The sequence below is a fragment of the Zonotrichia albicollis genome, chromosome 4, assembly GCF_047830755.1.
Source record: "Zonotrichia albicollis isolate bZonAlb1 chromosome 4, bZonAlb1.hap1, whole genome shotgun sequence".
NCBI classification, from domain to species: domain Eukaryota; kingdom Metazoa; phylum Chordata; class Aves; order Passeriformes; family Passerellidae; genus Zonotrichia; species Zonotrichia albicollis.
In genome coordinates, this window is record NC_133822.1 from 31,165,313 (window position 1) to 31,181,790 (window position 16,478).

The 16,478-nt window shown below is 41.8% G+C and overlaps 1 protein-coding gene across 1 annotated transcript in view; it reads left to right on the forward strand.

Moving 5' to 3' along the window:
• Positions 1-474: 474 nt before the first annotated feature.
• RIC8B (RIC8 guanine nucleotide exchange factor B) overlaps positions 475-16,478 on the forward strand; it is a 32,057-nt gene continuing 16,053 nt past the window's right edge. The window contains exons 1-4 of the mRNA XM_005491174.4: positions 475-721; positions 3,909-3,956; positions 11,584-12,192; positions 14,614-14,708. Of these exons, the coding sequence (XP_005491231.1) occupies positions 605-721; positions 3,909-3,956; positions 11,584-12,192; positions 14,614-14,708 (869 nt within the window). The 5' untranslated portion in view covers positions 475-604. The remainder of the gene's footprint in view (positions 722-3,908; positions 3,957-11,583; positions 12,193-14,613; positions 14,709-16,478) is intronic.

Below are 16,478 nucleotides of genomic sequence, written 5' to 3' on the forward strand. Positions count from 1 at the left end.
GACTTGAGATTGGTTTTGCTGCCAGACGCTGTGGCGAAGCCCCGCTTCAGGGAACACTCACACACTTCGCCCGTGATACATAAACCTAAAAGCTTAAGAAAAAGCAGCCAGCCCTAGCTGTGGCAGCCCTTCGCCTTGTGACTGACACGGCGTGCCCAGGGCAGGTCGCAGAGAGCACACAATCGGCCAAGCCTAAGAAAGAGGGAGGGAAGCGCTGGGCAGCGCCCTGTGCCGCCGTGCGTCCCGAGAGCGGGCTACCGCCGCTCTTCCCAGCGGAAACCCTGGGCGCTGTGGGCACGGACTGCAGCACCCATCGTGCCCCGCGGCAAGAAAGCACGGCACACCCCGCCGGCTCCCGCGCCGTTGAGCATGCTGGGAGATGGAGTCCTCTCTCCGCAACAGCCTGACGACAGGACAGCAGCCAATAGGAGAGCTCGGGAGTGCGCGCCGTCGGCCCCTCCAGCCAATGGCGCGCGGACGCTGCCTGGCAGTCCGGGCGGGTTCCGCGGAGCGTCGGGCGCGTCAGGGGCCGCGGGTTGTGGTGCGCGGGCGGGGCGCGGCCGCTGCCGGCGGCGCCGGACGGGACGGGACGGGACGGTCGGTCATGGAGCGGGGCGCCGAGCCGGGCCCGGAGCTGGGCGCGGTGCTGGAGGCCGTGGAGGGGCGCGGCGGCGGTGGCGCCGAGGCGGTGGAGCGCGTCCTGGCGTGGTACAACGAGGAGGTAACGGGTTCCATCCCCCTCCCCTTTGCGCCGCTCCCCCGGCGCTGTTGCCGCCCCGCCCCGCGCGCCATCGGCAGAGCCGCCAGCATCGTCCTGGACCCCCCGGACTGGGCTCTGCAGCGGGTCCCCAGCGCTCACCGCTCTACCGCCATGGCCCCCGCCCCTCAGAGCCCCTGCCCGGCTCAGCTTCCCGCCTCTCCCGTGCGCTCCCCGCTCGCAGGCCGTGCCGGGCCCCGCGGCGCTGCTGGGGCGGAGAGCCGGGGCAGTGGCTGGAGGAAAGCAGACTTCCAGGGGAGCCCAAAGCCCATTGCCGGGCTCGGGCCCCGGCACGTTCGCTCTTGCGTTCTGCGCGCCCAGTGGGTATAGTGTGGGTTATCGGTGATCGGCTGTAAAAGGAGCTGTTCGATAGCGTTCATTTGCGTCACAAGTCTTTTAACCTGCGTACACCGCTAGGCAGGGGCCGGACAGAAGAACACTGAGGTCTCTCGGTACCTGCCCACCTGCCCGAGGTGCTGCCCTTTGTGGGGAACGGAGAGCGCTTCCCATCGCCTGGACAGCGGCCGTGTCAGTGTGCGGGGGATGTGTGTGAAATGGGCTGACAGACCCCGCTTCATTTTTCCGTGTTTCTGGCCAAGCAAAGCGAAAGGGGGAGACAGCTTAGAGCAGGTTGAGCTTTTAATGCTGGCAAGTATGAACAAGTAGTAAGGGTCTGCTGCTTTTGTAGTCTGATGTGGGTATGTTCAGACAAGAAGTGAAGGTGTTTCCTGTTGATATAGGGAGGTGAAAATCAGAGTGAAAATACATGTTGGGTTAATCTTTTATTAACCCCTCCCCCCCCTTCTGATAGGGGCATTTTGACACTTAGATTGTAGTAGAGCAGCACAGTCCATTCTGAAAGATTATGTCTCAACCCTTCAGGTGGCTGTCCTTTGTATATGTGCTTGTGTGAGTGGTACACAAGTCTCTAAAGCTGGTGCTGACTCGGGGTTTGGCTTTGGCGGTAATTTATATGCAGTCATGTTGAACTAATTATTGACTAAAATTTAGGAATCTGTTTCAGGAATGAACATTCAGATCTTTAGTTAAAGTTTCATTAAATCACTTTGTGATTAGGGGAGAAGCCAAATGAACATGGGTGTGATGTGGGTATTCATCCTCCAAGAGGTGTCTTGAAATTTGCTATCTTAAGTGCAACATATTTTACACCTAACAATGGCAGTAACTGATTTCTTCACTCAAACTTGGGCTTGTAGAAGAACCTTGAGTCTTGACATAGGCTGCCTTTGTCTGGGTGAAATTCAAAGGTAGAGGTTGATGCACCTGGAGGGAACTCGGTCTGAAGGATGGGTAGATCAGGAGTTCATGGACACATCTGTTTTAACTTTCTGACCTCTGAGGTACAGAGGAAGGATTCTGATTGAAGGAACCTTTTGTTTCTGTCCTTACTCCTCAAAGTGACCCCGTGTTAAATGTGTTCTGTCAGAAAGGATGCACAAGCATAGTTTCTTAATTTTGCTGCACTGGATTTTATGCCTTCTCAGCAGCTTTCCCAGGTGAATTGTTTAGGCTTGAGTTGAATCATCAAGGACACAGTTGAGAGCTCATGCACCTTGTGTTCTGACATTTCAAGTATTTGCATGAAGTCTTGGAGTTAAGTGTGTACCTAAATACTTCTTTTGGAGTAGGTGAGAAACTTTAATGCTGTCTCAGTATGACATTGCCCTTACTGCATTTCTTGTTCAGACTTTTTAATCGTATTTCCTTCATCTCTTTTTTTTGTACACTTTGTTACTGACACTTTGTCTATGGGCCGGCAAAGACTGGGCAGAGTACTCCAGGTTCCAGAGCTTTAGGTTTCCCTAGTTTTTTTTTTTTTCCAAATAACAAATTAAATATGGTTTAATTGAAAAGAAAGGATGGATCAAGTGTGGTTCCAAAGTGCAAGTGCCCATAGAATAACCATGATGAGAGAAATTAATATGTCTGTTGGTGCTTCTCTGTGCTGTCCTATTTGCAGTGATTATTCCAAATCTCGTTGCTTTACTGGTTAGGCTTGTTCTCACTACATTGCTTTTGTAAACTTGCTGAAACGTTCATGTGCAAACATAAAGGTTGCATTCTCTTGGTTGATTGCTCATCATTCAGTGCTCACCTGTCTTTGAGGCCAGCATGTTGCTGAACTCCTGTTGTCTAGCTGGGAGGCTCTGTAAGAGAGAGGAAGGGGATTATTTGTCTATTATTGAGAGAGGAGGAGAATGATTTTCTTAACATCCTCAAGGCTCTAATTGATGTTGGTGACCTTTCTGTGTCATTGTGAGCTTGGGTCATGAAAGGTAAGAAGGCCCATGAATGTGCTATGGAAAGTCACTTTTGTTTTCAGTCGCTTGCATGGTGTAGCAAGTTGCATGTTAGATATAGAAATTGATATTTTAATTTTTTGGAAGCTGTTAGTCATGTTATAATAATCATGCTTGATCATTTATATTGGAAGTTTTAAAATGTTAAGAGAAATGTCTGGTATTAGTGCTGTTTTCTTTGTCTGATGAGTAATATTTCCCTAATAGCATTCTTCTATGCTAACATGTGTGCTGACATGGAACTAGGCCTGACTGCTGTTTGAAGTGTTTAATAAAAAAAAAGGACTTGTAGTTAGACCATGTCTACCTTTTGTTTAACTATACCAGAGAAACAAATACCCTGGTAAGGTGTTTTGGAAGCTGCCAGAACACAGAAACTCGTAGTTTTTGTAGCAAGGCTTATTTGATTTGTAGTACTTGTTTTCTGGGCAATATGATGCCATGGTGGTTCTGGTTTGGAACACTCAGAGCAGTCAAAAGCTTGTAAGCAAGATCTGTTTGGGGAAGAATCTGGGTAATGAGGTATGTGTGAAACACAAGGCAATCTCTCTCATTTTTCACCCTGTTAAGTGCCATGTGTGAGGTAGTTGACTCACATCCCAGAGGTAAAAGCTTGCTCTGCACCAGTAGTACTTGTGAAACTCTTCATTGGAGGCACTTAGTGATGCTTTTGCTGTTGGGGAGGATGGGAAGAGGAGGGCATGGTTGTAGCCTCATTATCTGAGGCTTAGTTTAACCAGAGCCCTGGAGTTTTGAATAGTTTTGCAGTTATTACATCCTCTGCAGCTGCTGTGCATGTAACAAACACAAACTCTTGTCTTTGCTTACAGAATCGGGCCACTTTCAGGTTTGACCCTGCAGATGAAGACAAAAGAAAGGTGAGTAAAATAGGGTGTAGAGCTGCATACCTCAAGGAAGAAGTTAAGAATAAAGGCAGTCTCTGAACTTAGATGCCATTGTGAAATGGTGCAAGCAGTGAGTATAAAGTTATAATTTAATTGTTGCTTCTTCAGTCCAAGAGACATGAAAACTACACATTCCCTTTTTTCTCTGAAATTCCCCTAGCAAGGCTCCCAGTGTTGAATGAAAGTAGTTACAGAAAAGCCTATAAATGATTTTGCTGGGTACGGATTTGAGATGAGGTGGAAGAATAAATGTAAAGATAGTCTTCTGTATCTACTGAGGTAAAATTTTGCTGTAGATTTTTCAATTTTCTCTCTTCTCAGCAGGTAACAATATGACAGATATATTTCTTATCTATGTGAGATGCTTAAAGAACACTAGGGATTAAGATGAAGGGATAAGTAAAGAAGAAAACTATTAAGCTATAAGGAAGACAGCGTTGCAGAAGCCTGTTATTCCAAAGGTGCTGTAATCAGTGAGATGTGGTACATGCATCAGGTGTCAAAGCTGGGAAATGTGAATTGAGCTGTCCAGGTGTGGGAGGGCTTAGCACATCCCTTGGGATCCATTCACAGCCTCGCATTTAAAGCTTGGACATGGAATTATTTTTTCCTGTTGTTATTTTTAGGGAGTAAGATGTAGTACAAAGCCCTTTCTTTCTGTTGTGTAATTAGCTTTGAGGCTGATTTGCATATTTATTCAGAAAACATTCATTAGTGAATGAGGCTGTATCTTTCTGCTATTTCTGGAATAAACTCAAAGCTTGAAATCAGAATTGCAAGATTCCTACAAGGATAGCTTGTCTGAAATTGGGCACACATTGTTTCATTCCATGATCTTATGCTAAATCTAAATATTTTAAGGTGTTATTTTTTTCTTTTTTCTGGTAGAAATGGGTGGGATGATAAGTCTGCCAGTCTTTTGCATTTGCAAACCCATCAGTTGTTTGTACTGTAATCTTCAGTTGCAATTCCTTGTTACACAGAGAATCAAAGACCTCTTAGCTTTGCTTTATCTATGGCTTTGCTGGAAGCTGACACTCAGTGATGTGATGATGCACTCTGTGTGTGTCCCTTCTGATCTGTAGAAGAGCTCACCTGGGATCTGGACTTGGTGCTTGCCTCTGTTCCCTCACCATCCCTCCCATCCCTTTTTACACTGTGCTTGAGTGAATGTCTAGTCTGAAAAATTGATTGCCAGCTGCAGAACACAGGAAAGGACAAGAGAGCAGAGGCCAAATAGGCAAAAGCCAAATAAAAACAATGAGTTTGGAGAGGTGAATGTAAGTTACATAGTATGAGGATTTTTTTTTTAAGCAACCCATACACACCAGTGACATGCTGAAAATACAAAAGATAGAAAGGCCAAAACTATGGCTTGACTAGAAGCTGGTTAATTGGACTGAGTAAATTGTTCTGCAGTGATATATGACTACCAAAGCATGATGGTTTTAGGCTGTAAATCTAACTAAATCTGCAGTGAGTTTGTGATAATGAATTCCAGGAGAAAAGTAGGTTGTGTCCTCCAGAAGACAGGAAGGGAGGTAATGCTATCAAGTTTGTCTATCTGAACATAGCCACAGGACTGTAATACATCTCAGGGTGATACAACCTCGAGATTGTAATGTAAGCTGTCCTTGTATTTGTCCTGGTTGTTTAATGATGTATGTGTCTGCCTTGGCCTATCTGTGGTGAGTGTTCTGGATATAAATCAGATGGCAATCTGTGTTGTACTCTAAGATACACTCAGATACCAGGCACATCAAGTCAGTGCCAATCCTTCTTAACTTGTTATATACTAAAAAAAAATAAGAATTTATGGAAGCCTGTTTTCAGTTTCCTTGTGTAAACAGTATTGCCAACCAGAAGTAAATGTGTTCTGGAATAGCAGCTGAAATAAAGGCAGTGGTGTTGTTTCTGAGGAGTTTAATGAGCACTTAGAAATCTGAAGTATTTGTCTCAAGCAGTCAAGAAGTTTTTGACAGTGTTCTGCTGGAAAAAGTTGAGTGTCCAGAACTGCAACACTTCACAGCACCGTGGCATGGTTGAGACAAACAGTTGGTCTGCTCTGGAATCCACTCCAGAAAAGGGATATCTATTAACTTGACCAGGCAGTCACCTTGGAGAGAGTTGTCGGGTGTAGTGTCTCCCTCTCTCTGGCAGAGAAGGTGCTTCAGCTCAAGCTCACATGCTAATACAAAAAGGAAAGGGTTTTTTGGACCACTTGATCTTTATTTAATAGCTTTGCTCTCCATAATTTATACTTTGTTGGGGCCAAATACTACTTCTGAAGTAGCAACACGTTTGTGCTCTTTACAGACTTCAGATGGTAATAAAATTACAGTACTGTTTGTGCCCTGGAAATGTCTCAGCACTGATTGTCTGGCTGGTCATAGCCTTCCACAGCTGGAAGTTGTCATGGCACCATTTGCTGTGATATAACAGATGAAGTAAATCTGTCCAAGATGGCAAGTAGGGCTTTTTAATTTGGATGAAGGCACTGAGTTTGCAAGAGGAAGGGGAAAAAAGGGAAGCAGTAGCCAAATGTAAGAATATGACTTACAAGCCATATTCTTACCTGATATGACTGCACTATTTCCTCTTCAGCTCCATACCTTTCTGTCTGCTTCACCTCTTAGTGTACTTGCAGCATCAGGTTTCTGCTCTGTTAGGTCCAGCTTACTGTGTTGGGTCTCTTAATAGAAATCTTCAGAATTTGTGATCAGTGTTCTTGAGTTATTGTCTGGGTTTGATTTGAACATGATGGATCTAAAATTCAATGGGAAGAAAATCACCCAAAACAGTGTTTTCCCCTTGCATCACTGAGTGTTTTCAAAGTGTTGAAATAGCTGGTGGTAAATCATACCAAATGTATGTGGGGATTTCTCTACCAGTTAAATTAATGATGTGGGGAGATTCTCTAAGTCTCTGTACAGTACCATGTTTTAACTCTGAAAGGAGTGAAGTGTGTTGATGGAGCAAGATGCTGTCACACTCTCAATCTTAGAAGAACCTCATTCTTAAGTTAGTGCTGTTGATGCGGTGATGTTTCAGGGAGGTCTGAAGGTTCCTGCAGCCACCAAGGTACAGTTTTTCTCTTCCCAGTAAATATGGGGTAAGCTTTTAAAGTCTGTTAGTGAGTGTCCTGTAACAATATTAAGCTCAAGTTCTCCTGTGGGCACACTGTGTGGTATTTTAGTTGCTGTTGTTACTGTTCTGACTTCTCCAAAACCCCTTAAGGGAGTACCAGTCTGTAAGAGGAAAAAGTACTAAGTATCCTGCATTAATACTGAGCATTTGTTCTAATTCCCTCTGGTCCTGCCCATTCCCATCCAGCATTTTTTAGCTTTTACTGAAACCTCTTAAGGTTCATGAAACCCATCTCTCCTTTTAACATCCTTTCACCATGGGATTACAGAAGATAAAAGGGTTCTCCCTCTCCCTGTCCAGTGAGGTGAGCAGGGGCTGCTGTGAGTGCAGCTACACAGGATTGAACCTTTCTGTGACTCTGAAGCAAGTGCTTAATCCACCAGTTCTGACAACCGGGATTGCTCAGGGTGCTCCTCACCTCACCTGCAGAACTGTCCTGCTCTCATGTGTTCAGACCTTCAGCTTGGCTCTGTGCCATGTCAGAGCTGGCAGGCTCCTGCCAAATAGCCAACTTCCCACTGTCAGTGCAGGCTCAACAATGAAGTGCTCAAAATAAAGCAGGCTTAATCCTCAAGGAATGCAAGTATACACCTTCCCACCCACATCTGTCCACAAAGACTAGGCAAAAATTTGGCACAGTATTCTCAGGAGAGGTTATCTAATTGTCCTGTTATTCTGCACTGTTGATGATATATGTTGTGTAAATGTTGTCTTGACTTGCAGAGAAATGAAAGTTGTAACTAATATTTCAAATATTCTTGGGCTTACTTTCTCATTGTCATGGATGCTTTGCTCGGAAGCGTTAATAGACATTAAAACACAGAAACTGAAGAGTTGTGCTCTCCTTTCCATCCCCTCCCCTCACCTCAGCCTAATCAGCCTGTGAGCAAAGATAGTGGAAGATAATGGAAGTATTTGGCCCAAAGTCACAAAGCAGGCCTGTGGCTGAGCAAGGGAGAAAACACACATCTTGTGTCTCAGGAGAGATCTTTTTCTACTGGGCTGTTTTGCTTCTTAGCATCGTGGCTTTACACTGTCAAGATAAAGGACCAAAATAGGTTAATAGTTTATTTGTCAAAACAGGATGACAAATGGGTTTTTCTGGCCTTCCTGTTTTGATACAAGATTTAATACTACAGCCAAGACAAAAGGAATGGTGTGCATTGTTCTGTGTTAGTATTAGCAGAAAAGCTGAGAAATCTTGAATTTTAGAGAAATGAATGGATTTTACAATAAAAAAATGTTAAAACTAGAGTTTTTGAAAAAGTATATGAAAAACATTGCTTGCTGTAGCATGATTGATGAAAGTCAAAATATTATCTGGATGTTGAAAGGATAGAACACCAAACAAAGAAATGTGAAAATCTTGCAGTGACCTAAAGGGTAGCAAACAAAGGCCCTGAAACTGGAACAGTCATCATATGTGTTGTGAAAGGGGGAGGTTCCTTCCAGTCTGAATTTTCACTTGCTTTCATTTCCAACCATAGAAATGAAATCTGTGCCCTTTAGCTTATGCCATGCTAATGGTCTACAGGGTGGTAGAAAGAGCACCACCTAGAGAAAATGAAAAGCATGATAATGTTGTTGTGGTCACATCTCTTCCTATTTCTCTTATCTCTGTGCATCATTTCCCTTGTACCATCAAGGCCAAAACAGAAAATGTGCTGTATGGCATTTGGTTTTAATTGTCTCTGAGGCAGTTTCCTATTAGGGTGAATCTTTCCGTGGATAGCTCTGCAATTATAATCAGATACTCTAGCTTTTCCTGAGCTGCTGATGGCTCTTGGGATCAGCCTACAGTGGTTCACTGTCACAGATGCCCTGATTGCTGCTTCCTCTAAAATCACTCTTGATGGCTGACTGGATTTTAACTCCAGAGAGCTTTGTCAGCAGTTAAGTTGTAATCAGGTTGCTAAATCTCTTAAAAAAAAGATCTATTTTATATCTATCTTTAGTACAACTATTCAGAGTTAAGACTCTTCTGGTGCTGCATTTCACTATGATTTGAAGCCAAAGAGATGATTTTATATTTTTAATTAAATTGCATGTCATTTACTGTATGGAGGGAAGGTTAGACTTCCACCTCTCGCAGCAGGTCAGCAGGAGGTTATTGCCCTTTGGCATCCCTCCTGCAGTGCTTTTGACATTTTCCAGTGACACTTTCATAACAGCAGGTGGGTAAAATTATGGGGAAAAAAATTAAGTCAGAATTTGAGCAGCTTGGTCTCTGTGTAATCAAATAAGTTTCAGAATTTGGATAAATTGTTACAGACCACCTTGTGGCAGCTGTTGCCAACAAGGAAGACAATAACTGCTAAGTCTAGTTGAAAAGTGCTTAAACACAGAATAAACTAGGATTTTTCTGGAGTTCTGTGAACTGTCTGTTCAGTTGTGTGTTATTCCTCAAAACCAAACAGACTCCACACTTCAGCTTGCAAAGCAGACTTAACTGTATGCAAAACTCTCAGCAGTAGAAAGTGAACTCTTGTAAGAAGTTGAGCTGTAACTAGGTAATTTGACTGTGGATCTAGACTGGGCATTTTTTGTTTTGGGCATTTTAAAAAACACTTCAAAGCTGCCACCTTCAGAAACATTTGGTGCAGGTCTGGCATACAATGCTTTAATCAGGGAGTTGTGTGGTTCTGTGTGAGCAGCTCTAGGTTAATGGTGAGGAACTCTGTCCTTATGTGCCTTTTTCCAGACACAGTAATTGCCTGTATGCCTGTACAGTTGGTCACATGTGGGATTTTTAGTACTGTAGTGTCTCTAATATTCTGATAAAAGATTTCTCATGTTGCATATGTGATGAGAGGTGGGGCTCATTCCTTGTTTTCAGGCTCTTACTGGATTGTCCAGTCAGGGCTGTGGAAATGCAGTCAGGGTCTTGGTTGTCTGGGTGGTGCTTTTGGATGGGCTTAACCCCAGGACAAGCATTGTAGAAATCATGTTGTGAGTTCCTACTGTTTGACTTTGTTTGCACATTTTCTCTTAATGTTGTTTGAAGTTAAAAGAAAACAAGTTTAAGTCTTTGGTTGTTTGTTCCCATATTCTTCTGGAGTGTCTGTTCTAGATGTGCTTTAGATTTAATGTTTGTTCTTGATTTTGTTCATTTTTTTATTTTGACTTTAATTGTAAATCATCACAGTAGTAATACTGGCTTACATGTCCTAAGTGGAAGCTTTGTTTTGAACTTTGTATCAGGGTCATGGGCTTCAGTGCTCCTCACCTTTTTGTTGTGGTGGTGATAATGAAAGTGGAATTCAGAGACCATTCACCAAGCACCATTTTATACTTTACTAGTATTCCTGTGCTTTTTGTAATGATTTTTTTGACACAGACTGCCTGAGGTCACAATATGAATTTTGGGTCCTAAGTAGACTTCTGCTTTAGGGCTCTTCCACTCAGTGGCTGCTCTGGCTTCTTCAGTAATTTATTCATGTTGATGGTCAAGACACCACACTGAGGAGGAGAGGAGCATGGAGAAACTGTGTCCTAGGAGGTACAGTGCAGTTTCTGTTGTATTGGGAATTTCTTTGTGACTATACTTCTGACACTAGGACCCATGAATAGTTGTGTTGAGCGTAAGGCATAAAATCCCACTGGAGTCCTCTCACATCAAGCAATCTTTTCTGGCCTCTCTTTTCTCCCCTTTGATTGATTGACTGTCCATTTCTGTCCTATAAAAGGTAATGCTTCGGTAATTCTGATGTTACAGTTCTGACCTGCAGAATATTGGAGTGCTGTATTTTCCCATGCTGCATTTATGTGATTATTTACCCCTGCAGTCCTGTTGGTATAAGGAATCTGTGAACTATTTTGACATCAAGAACAATCTGTGTTGATAAAGCTGCTTTGGTAGAACTGCTCCAGTCTGCCTTCAAGGAAAACTGCATTGTGTTTCTGTGTCAGAGGTGTTATTTCTTAGAGTCATACTTAAAATGGGAGAAGTCTGTGGATTAGGTTGCAGAGGTCACATAAATTACAGTTACATGGGAGTACTAATCCTTGTATGTTAAATAGCAGTTATTTTGGTTTCTTTTTCTCCCAGCCTCCTGACTGAAACACCCTTGACTTAAAAATTCTGCAGGTGCTGTAGGTGTGACTGTTGTACTTTGACATATTTTTGCTTTCACTTCTCTTTAACTTTGTTATTCTTCTGGAGGTTTTAGTCCTGATACTGTAACTGGCAGTGGTGGGTAATAGCTGCCATTTTGGCTTAATGCTTCTGCAAATGTTGATGTATTTGGATTGTGTCCAAGAGGATAACTGCATTTGGTGCTTTCTGGAGGCCTTTGGTAACAGTACATATTTTGAAGTGCTAATACGGAATACCTAGTTTCTCAAGTGAGATAAAATGTCTAAAGTTATATGGAAGCTTAGCCAAGTAGTTTCTTATTGCCACCAGTATTTTGACACTGAAACTGTCCCCTTTTTCTTTGTTGTGTTTGCCTAGAAACTGTGTGAAGGAATTCTAAACATCCTTGAAAAAGACACAAAGACTTCATGTCAAGTTGCCTGTCTGGAGGCCCTCCGGATTCTCTCCCGGGACAAGAAAGTTTTAGTGCCTGTAACCACAAAGAGGAACATGCAGATCCTTATGAAGCTAGCAAAGCTGGACACTGTGGAAGATCCACTGGAGAGAGTATCTGAATTTCCTGTGATAGTAGAAGCCTTAAAATGCCTCTGTAACATAATTTTTAATAGTTCAGTTGCACAGAAGCTCAGTTTGGAACTGAATCTTGCAGCAATGCTCTGCAATCTTCTGCAGAAATGTAAGGACCGGCAGCTTGTTGATGACATTAAATGCTTTGATTTGCGTCTCCTCTTCCTCTTGTCGCTTCTGCACACAGATATTAGAGCACAGCTGCGTCAGGAGCTACAAGGGGTGCAGGTTTTGACTCAGGCTTTGGAGAGTTCCCTGAGTGTAAGATGGACAGAGGAATATAAGGCAGCAGAAGATCGTGACAGGCTTCCTCTATCTTTGCAAGAGACAGATTGTGCCATTGAGGCACTAAAGGCTCTATTTAATGTAACACTTGACAGCTGGAATGTCCACAGCAAGGTAAGGCTTAGCTGAAGTGCTTTTTTCAGTTGATTTTGTTTAGCCTGCAAGAGCCAACGGGTAGATACACAGGTGGCAGTTGTTGTTCCTGCTACAACTTGGGCAGAAAATCTTATTCATACATTTTCTGTGTATTAGGAGAACTGCTTGGCTTGCCTAATGCAAGTTTAAACTGTATGTTTTCGGATACAAAAATGCAAAAAATACTATTTCATAAAAGTCTTAGATTTCCAAAAGAAAATAAATGTTGTTCACTAATAATTAGCTGGCCAGGAAAAACTTTTGTCTAAGTGTACCAGATGGCTGCATCTTTGGAGCTTGTGGACTATAGCAAAAGGGCAATAGATAGAACTGAGGGAACTTCTCTGTTGCATGATAAGTACATCAACTCTCATTTTTAACAAATAACTCTGATGAAAGAGTGCTACTGTTGTTAATATCTGTGTCCCATCCTCCCAACACCAGCTTTGGACTTCATCATTATCTTTTAAAGGTGGGATCAAGTACAAGAACAAAATACACTTTGATTGTTATGTCTTATGAATAAGGTTTATCTTGGTTTGTTTTCGTTGTTATGTCAGATCGTTTTTTTTTTTCCTTAGATAAATATGCTTCCTATGTGTTATAAACAGAAATTACAAGGGTAACTTTTCTGAATAACCTGTCTGTGCTAAAGCAGGAGAATTATATAGGAAACCTTTCTTTTTAGTCTACATCATAGTCTCTAGAACAGTGTTATTTACTTTCCATTGGACATGGTAAATATGTAGCATATAAAGCTGATCAAAATTCTACATTAGTTAACATTTGCAAATAATTGTTCTTTTTAGTGCTTTGGACTAAACAGCAAATCAGATATTAATTATAACTTTAAGGAATGTAAAACTTGAGCAAAGTTGGAAGTTTATTCTTTGCCTTAATGTCTCAAGGATATGCTGAATAAGAAATCCTGAAATTTAAGATTAAGTTATGGAGGGATCAGAGAAGCTACTATTTGAGTTTCAAGGAAATATAAAGAAAGTGAGGTTTCTTTCTTCTGTTTATATTTCTGATTTAGACCCTTATTAAAAGTATCTTTAACTTTGTCAAAGTTCTTCGTATAGACAGGTGATTGTTCAGGAGGTAAAAAAGCATGTAACACAGTTATATGGAAAGTTGGAAAAAGAAACTGTTCACCTCTTGAGAGATAAACTCATGATACCTGGAAGTTGGTTTACTCTTAAAACATACTGAATCTGGAGAGGTGTAAAGCCCAGTTCACTGTCTTTTCCTCCTTAATATCCCAAAAATGCATGTAGCTTTTTTTTTTTTTAATGAGAAGCTTATTTGCATTTTGAGATAAAGCTTAGATAATAACTCTTAACTAGAAATTCCTAAAAGCAGAGAACTTTTAAATTAAAGAACTTTTTAGTGGCTGTTAGCCAGATATGTTAGGTGACATTCTACTTAGTGAATATTCCAGTGGTAGTTTTAATGATCTGGGAGAGGAGTGAAAGGCATGCTAATGAAGTGGGCTGAAGAGGCAGAATTTGAAGAAATTCCAAACAGCAGAACACATGGAAAATAAAAGGAGAGCAGAGAGGTTGGGCATGTGGGTGAAAGCTAAACAAGATCTATCCTAATGTGGAGAGAACCATTTGAAACACCAGTATTTAATGACTGGAGATAGTTTCAAAGTTGCAAGGCCAGACAAGATCTGCAGATGGCAGATTTTGATGCTGATCCTTCAAAAGATGCATTGGGTGCTTTGTGCCAGGTCAAACACTGCAGAACATACACAGATGCCCAGAAGAGCTGTTGAAAAAGGGTGAGGACAATGACACAGAGTTAAATGGTTGCAGTTACTGGTGCACTATTGCATGGCTGCTGTCTGGTGGGAGATTGGAAGGGGGGATTGCTTGGAGAGAGGAAAAGGTAGGGCAAGTAAGGTTGCTGAGAAGTTATTAATGGAATGGAGGAAAGGAATCAAGGGAATTAGAAAAAAGAGACAGACTAGGTGGAGGGAATGAAACCTGGCAAAAGACCTAAATGAGGAGAAGACAAATTAAGTGAAGAAAATGCATAATCTAAATGGATGAAGAGGTGGCCTGGTGTACGTACAGGAAGTAGAGTGGTGTGTTAGGAATAGTGGTATGGAATTGAGCAAACACTTGGAACTGGGTTTTCTACTAATGAAGGCTGGTTTAACTGGAAAAACCTCAGTGAGTTTTACAAGGCCTGACTTTTGAAAAAGTCAGCTTATGAGAGTTATGTAGCATTAAGCATTCAGTGAAACAAAGGTAGAGTCCTTTTATTGATAGGGATGGATGTTGTGATCTAATAGGTATTTTCCATCTTTAACTTTTATTATTCTAGTGACCTGAAAGCCTTACTTGCAATCTTCAAAATGAAAAAATATCTTCATAATTTATATTTATATAGAATGAATCTCATCAATTTCGTTACATGGCTGCCATCCTTCGACACTGCTTATTAACCACGGGCCCTACTGAAGAAAAAACTGAAGAGTTGCACAGGTTGGTAGAATTGCAGAACTAATCTATGTTAAAAGGTTTTTATTTAGTTGGTTTTTCTAAATAGAAATTACTTTGCCTAAAATCTAAAGTTGAAATCTGAGAAACAATGAAAACTTCATTTATTTTGAGGTAGTACTGTTAATCTTTTTTTGATGAAGGCTGTTTTCCTCAAACATTGTTTAAGCATATCCAGTTTTCCAGAGAGAAGGTGTCTGGCAGGATTGTTATCTTCTGTCACTGATAACAAAGCTCACCTTTTTTAAATTTTGGTTTTATGTTCACGTGTGTGTATCTGAGGATGAAAATACATATGAAAGTTGTAAGTGTAGTTAAAATTGAAGTGGAATGCAACTTCTGTTGTTTTGCACAGAAACTAATGGAAACACTACGTTTTGAGATTTCTGTATGTAAGTTTTGCAATTCTGATGGATTGGGGTGAAAGTAACAAGTTGATATTTTATCCCAATAGTTCTATGCTGCTTTGTTGGAAGTACCAATGATTTTCCTTGGTAATAATATTTTTTTTTTCAAAGATAAGTGAATCACAGTTTTTGGTGTGTGGTTTGTTGGTTTTTTTTCTTCCTCGGTCCTGCACCCAACTGTTGTGTATTGGCAGCCAATAATTCAATCAAAATTCAGATTATTTGTGGTGAGGTGGTGGGTCTTGTTTAGTGTTACTGTTCTTTCTCTATGACACCCTTATTTTTACCAAGTAGGTCAGCTGTTCACTGGGCCTGACAGTACAGTAGCTTCCCTCAGCACTGAAATGTTGCCATTTTCTTCTTCAGAAATGTCTGCATATCTGACTGTAGGATCTTCAGAAGGTCTGCTGAGCCAGTCTCTAGGAAGAAGGATGCAGCTTTTCATACCCAGCAATCTTGAAAGTGTTAAATGACCTTGATTAAAGTCTTGGAAAGCTCTTAGAGATCAACAGTCTTAGGAGGTCAACACTAAAATCCTGCTAGAGAGCCCTTCTCAGTTGGTGCAGACTAGTTTGGAATAATTTAGAATACTGCTGCAATAGTTGCTATGACTGAAGTTGGTGCTGTGTCCTGAAGGGCAGTTAGTGTTTTCTCTTTGCTGCTGCTTATGGTGGGTGCTTTGTGCTCTCAGCCTCCTTTAAGGGAGGGACTGGCAGGAATAAAATCCCTGCTGCTGGGAGAATTTAAAAGTTTTGGATAAAATCAACAATTGTGAGCGAGTTACAAGAACTATTATACAGCATCAGTTAAATATATTGCCCTGTAAAATTTAATTGTCATGTGCTATTGCAAAAGGATGCAAGTTATGCAGGTCCTTTTGGTTTTAGATTTTGCACACACTTGCAGCTGAGATCCAGAAAGAGCTTTACATAAATAAGCAGGCAGCTGTGAAGATGATGTTGGTGTGATTTCTGGCCTTGTTTTTTCAGTGTCAAGGGAGATTTTTTGTAGCAGTGCTGCCCACATGGGCCTTATGGAGACACCAAGTCAAAGCAAAGCTTCTCCATAATTCTGAAGGGGGGAAGCACAAAATAAATAAGGACACACATCACTGCCTTGTATCAAGGCAGCTGTTCCCCCTTCTCCAGCAGAGATTCAGTGTAGCACTGCATTAGTCTTTCTGCTATGCTGAGATAACAGCTTTGTCCCTCAGTTAGCAAACTGTAGCTGGTTAAGTTAGCTGAAGAGTAAAGAATGCAAGTATAGCATCATTGCTTGTGGTATTCAATCTTGATTTGTGTGCTGCAAGAGCACTGTGCAGGATTTGACTGTTGCAATTCAAATATTT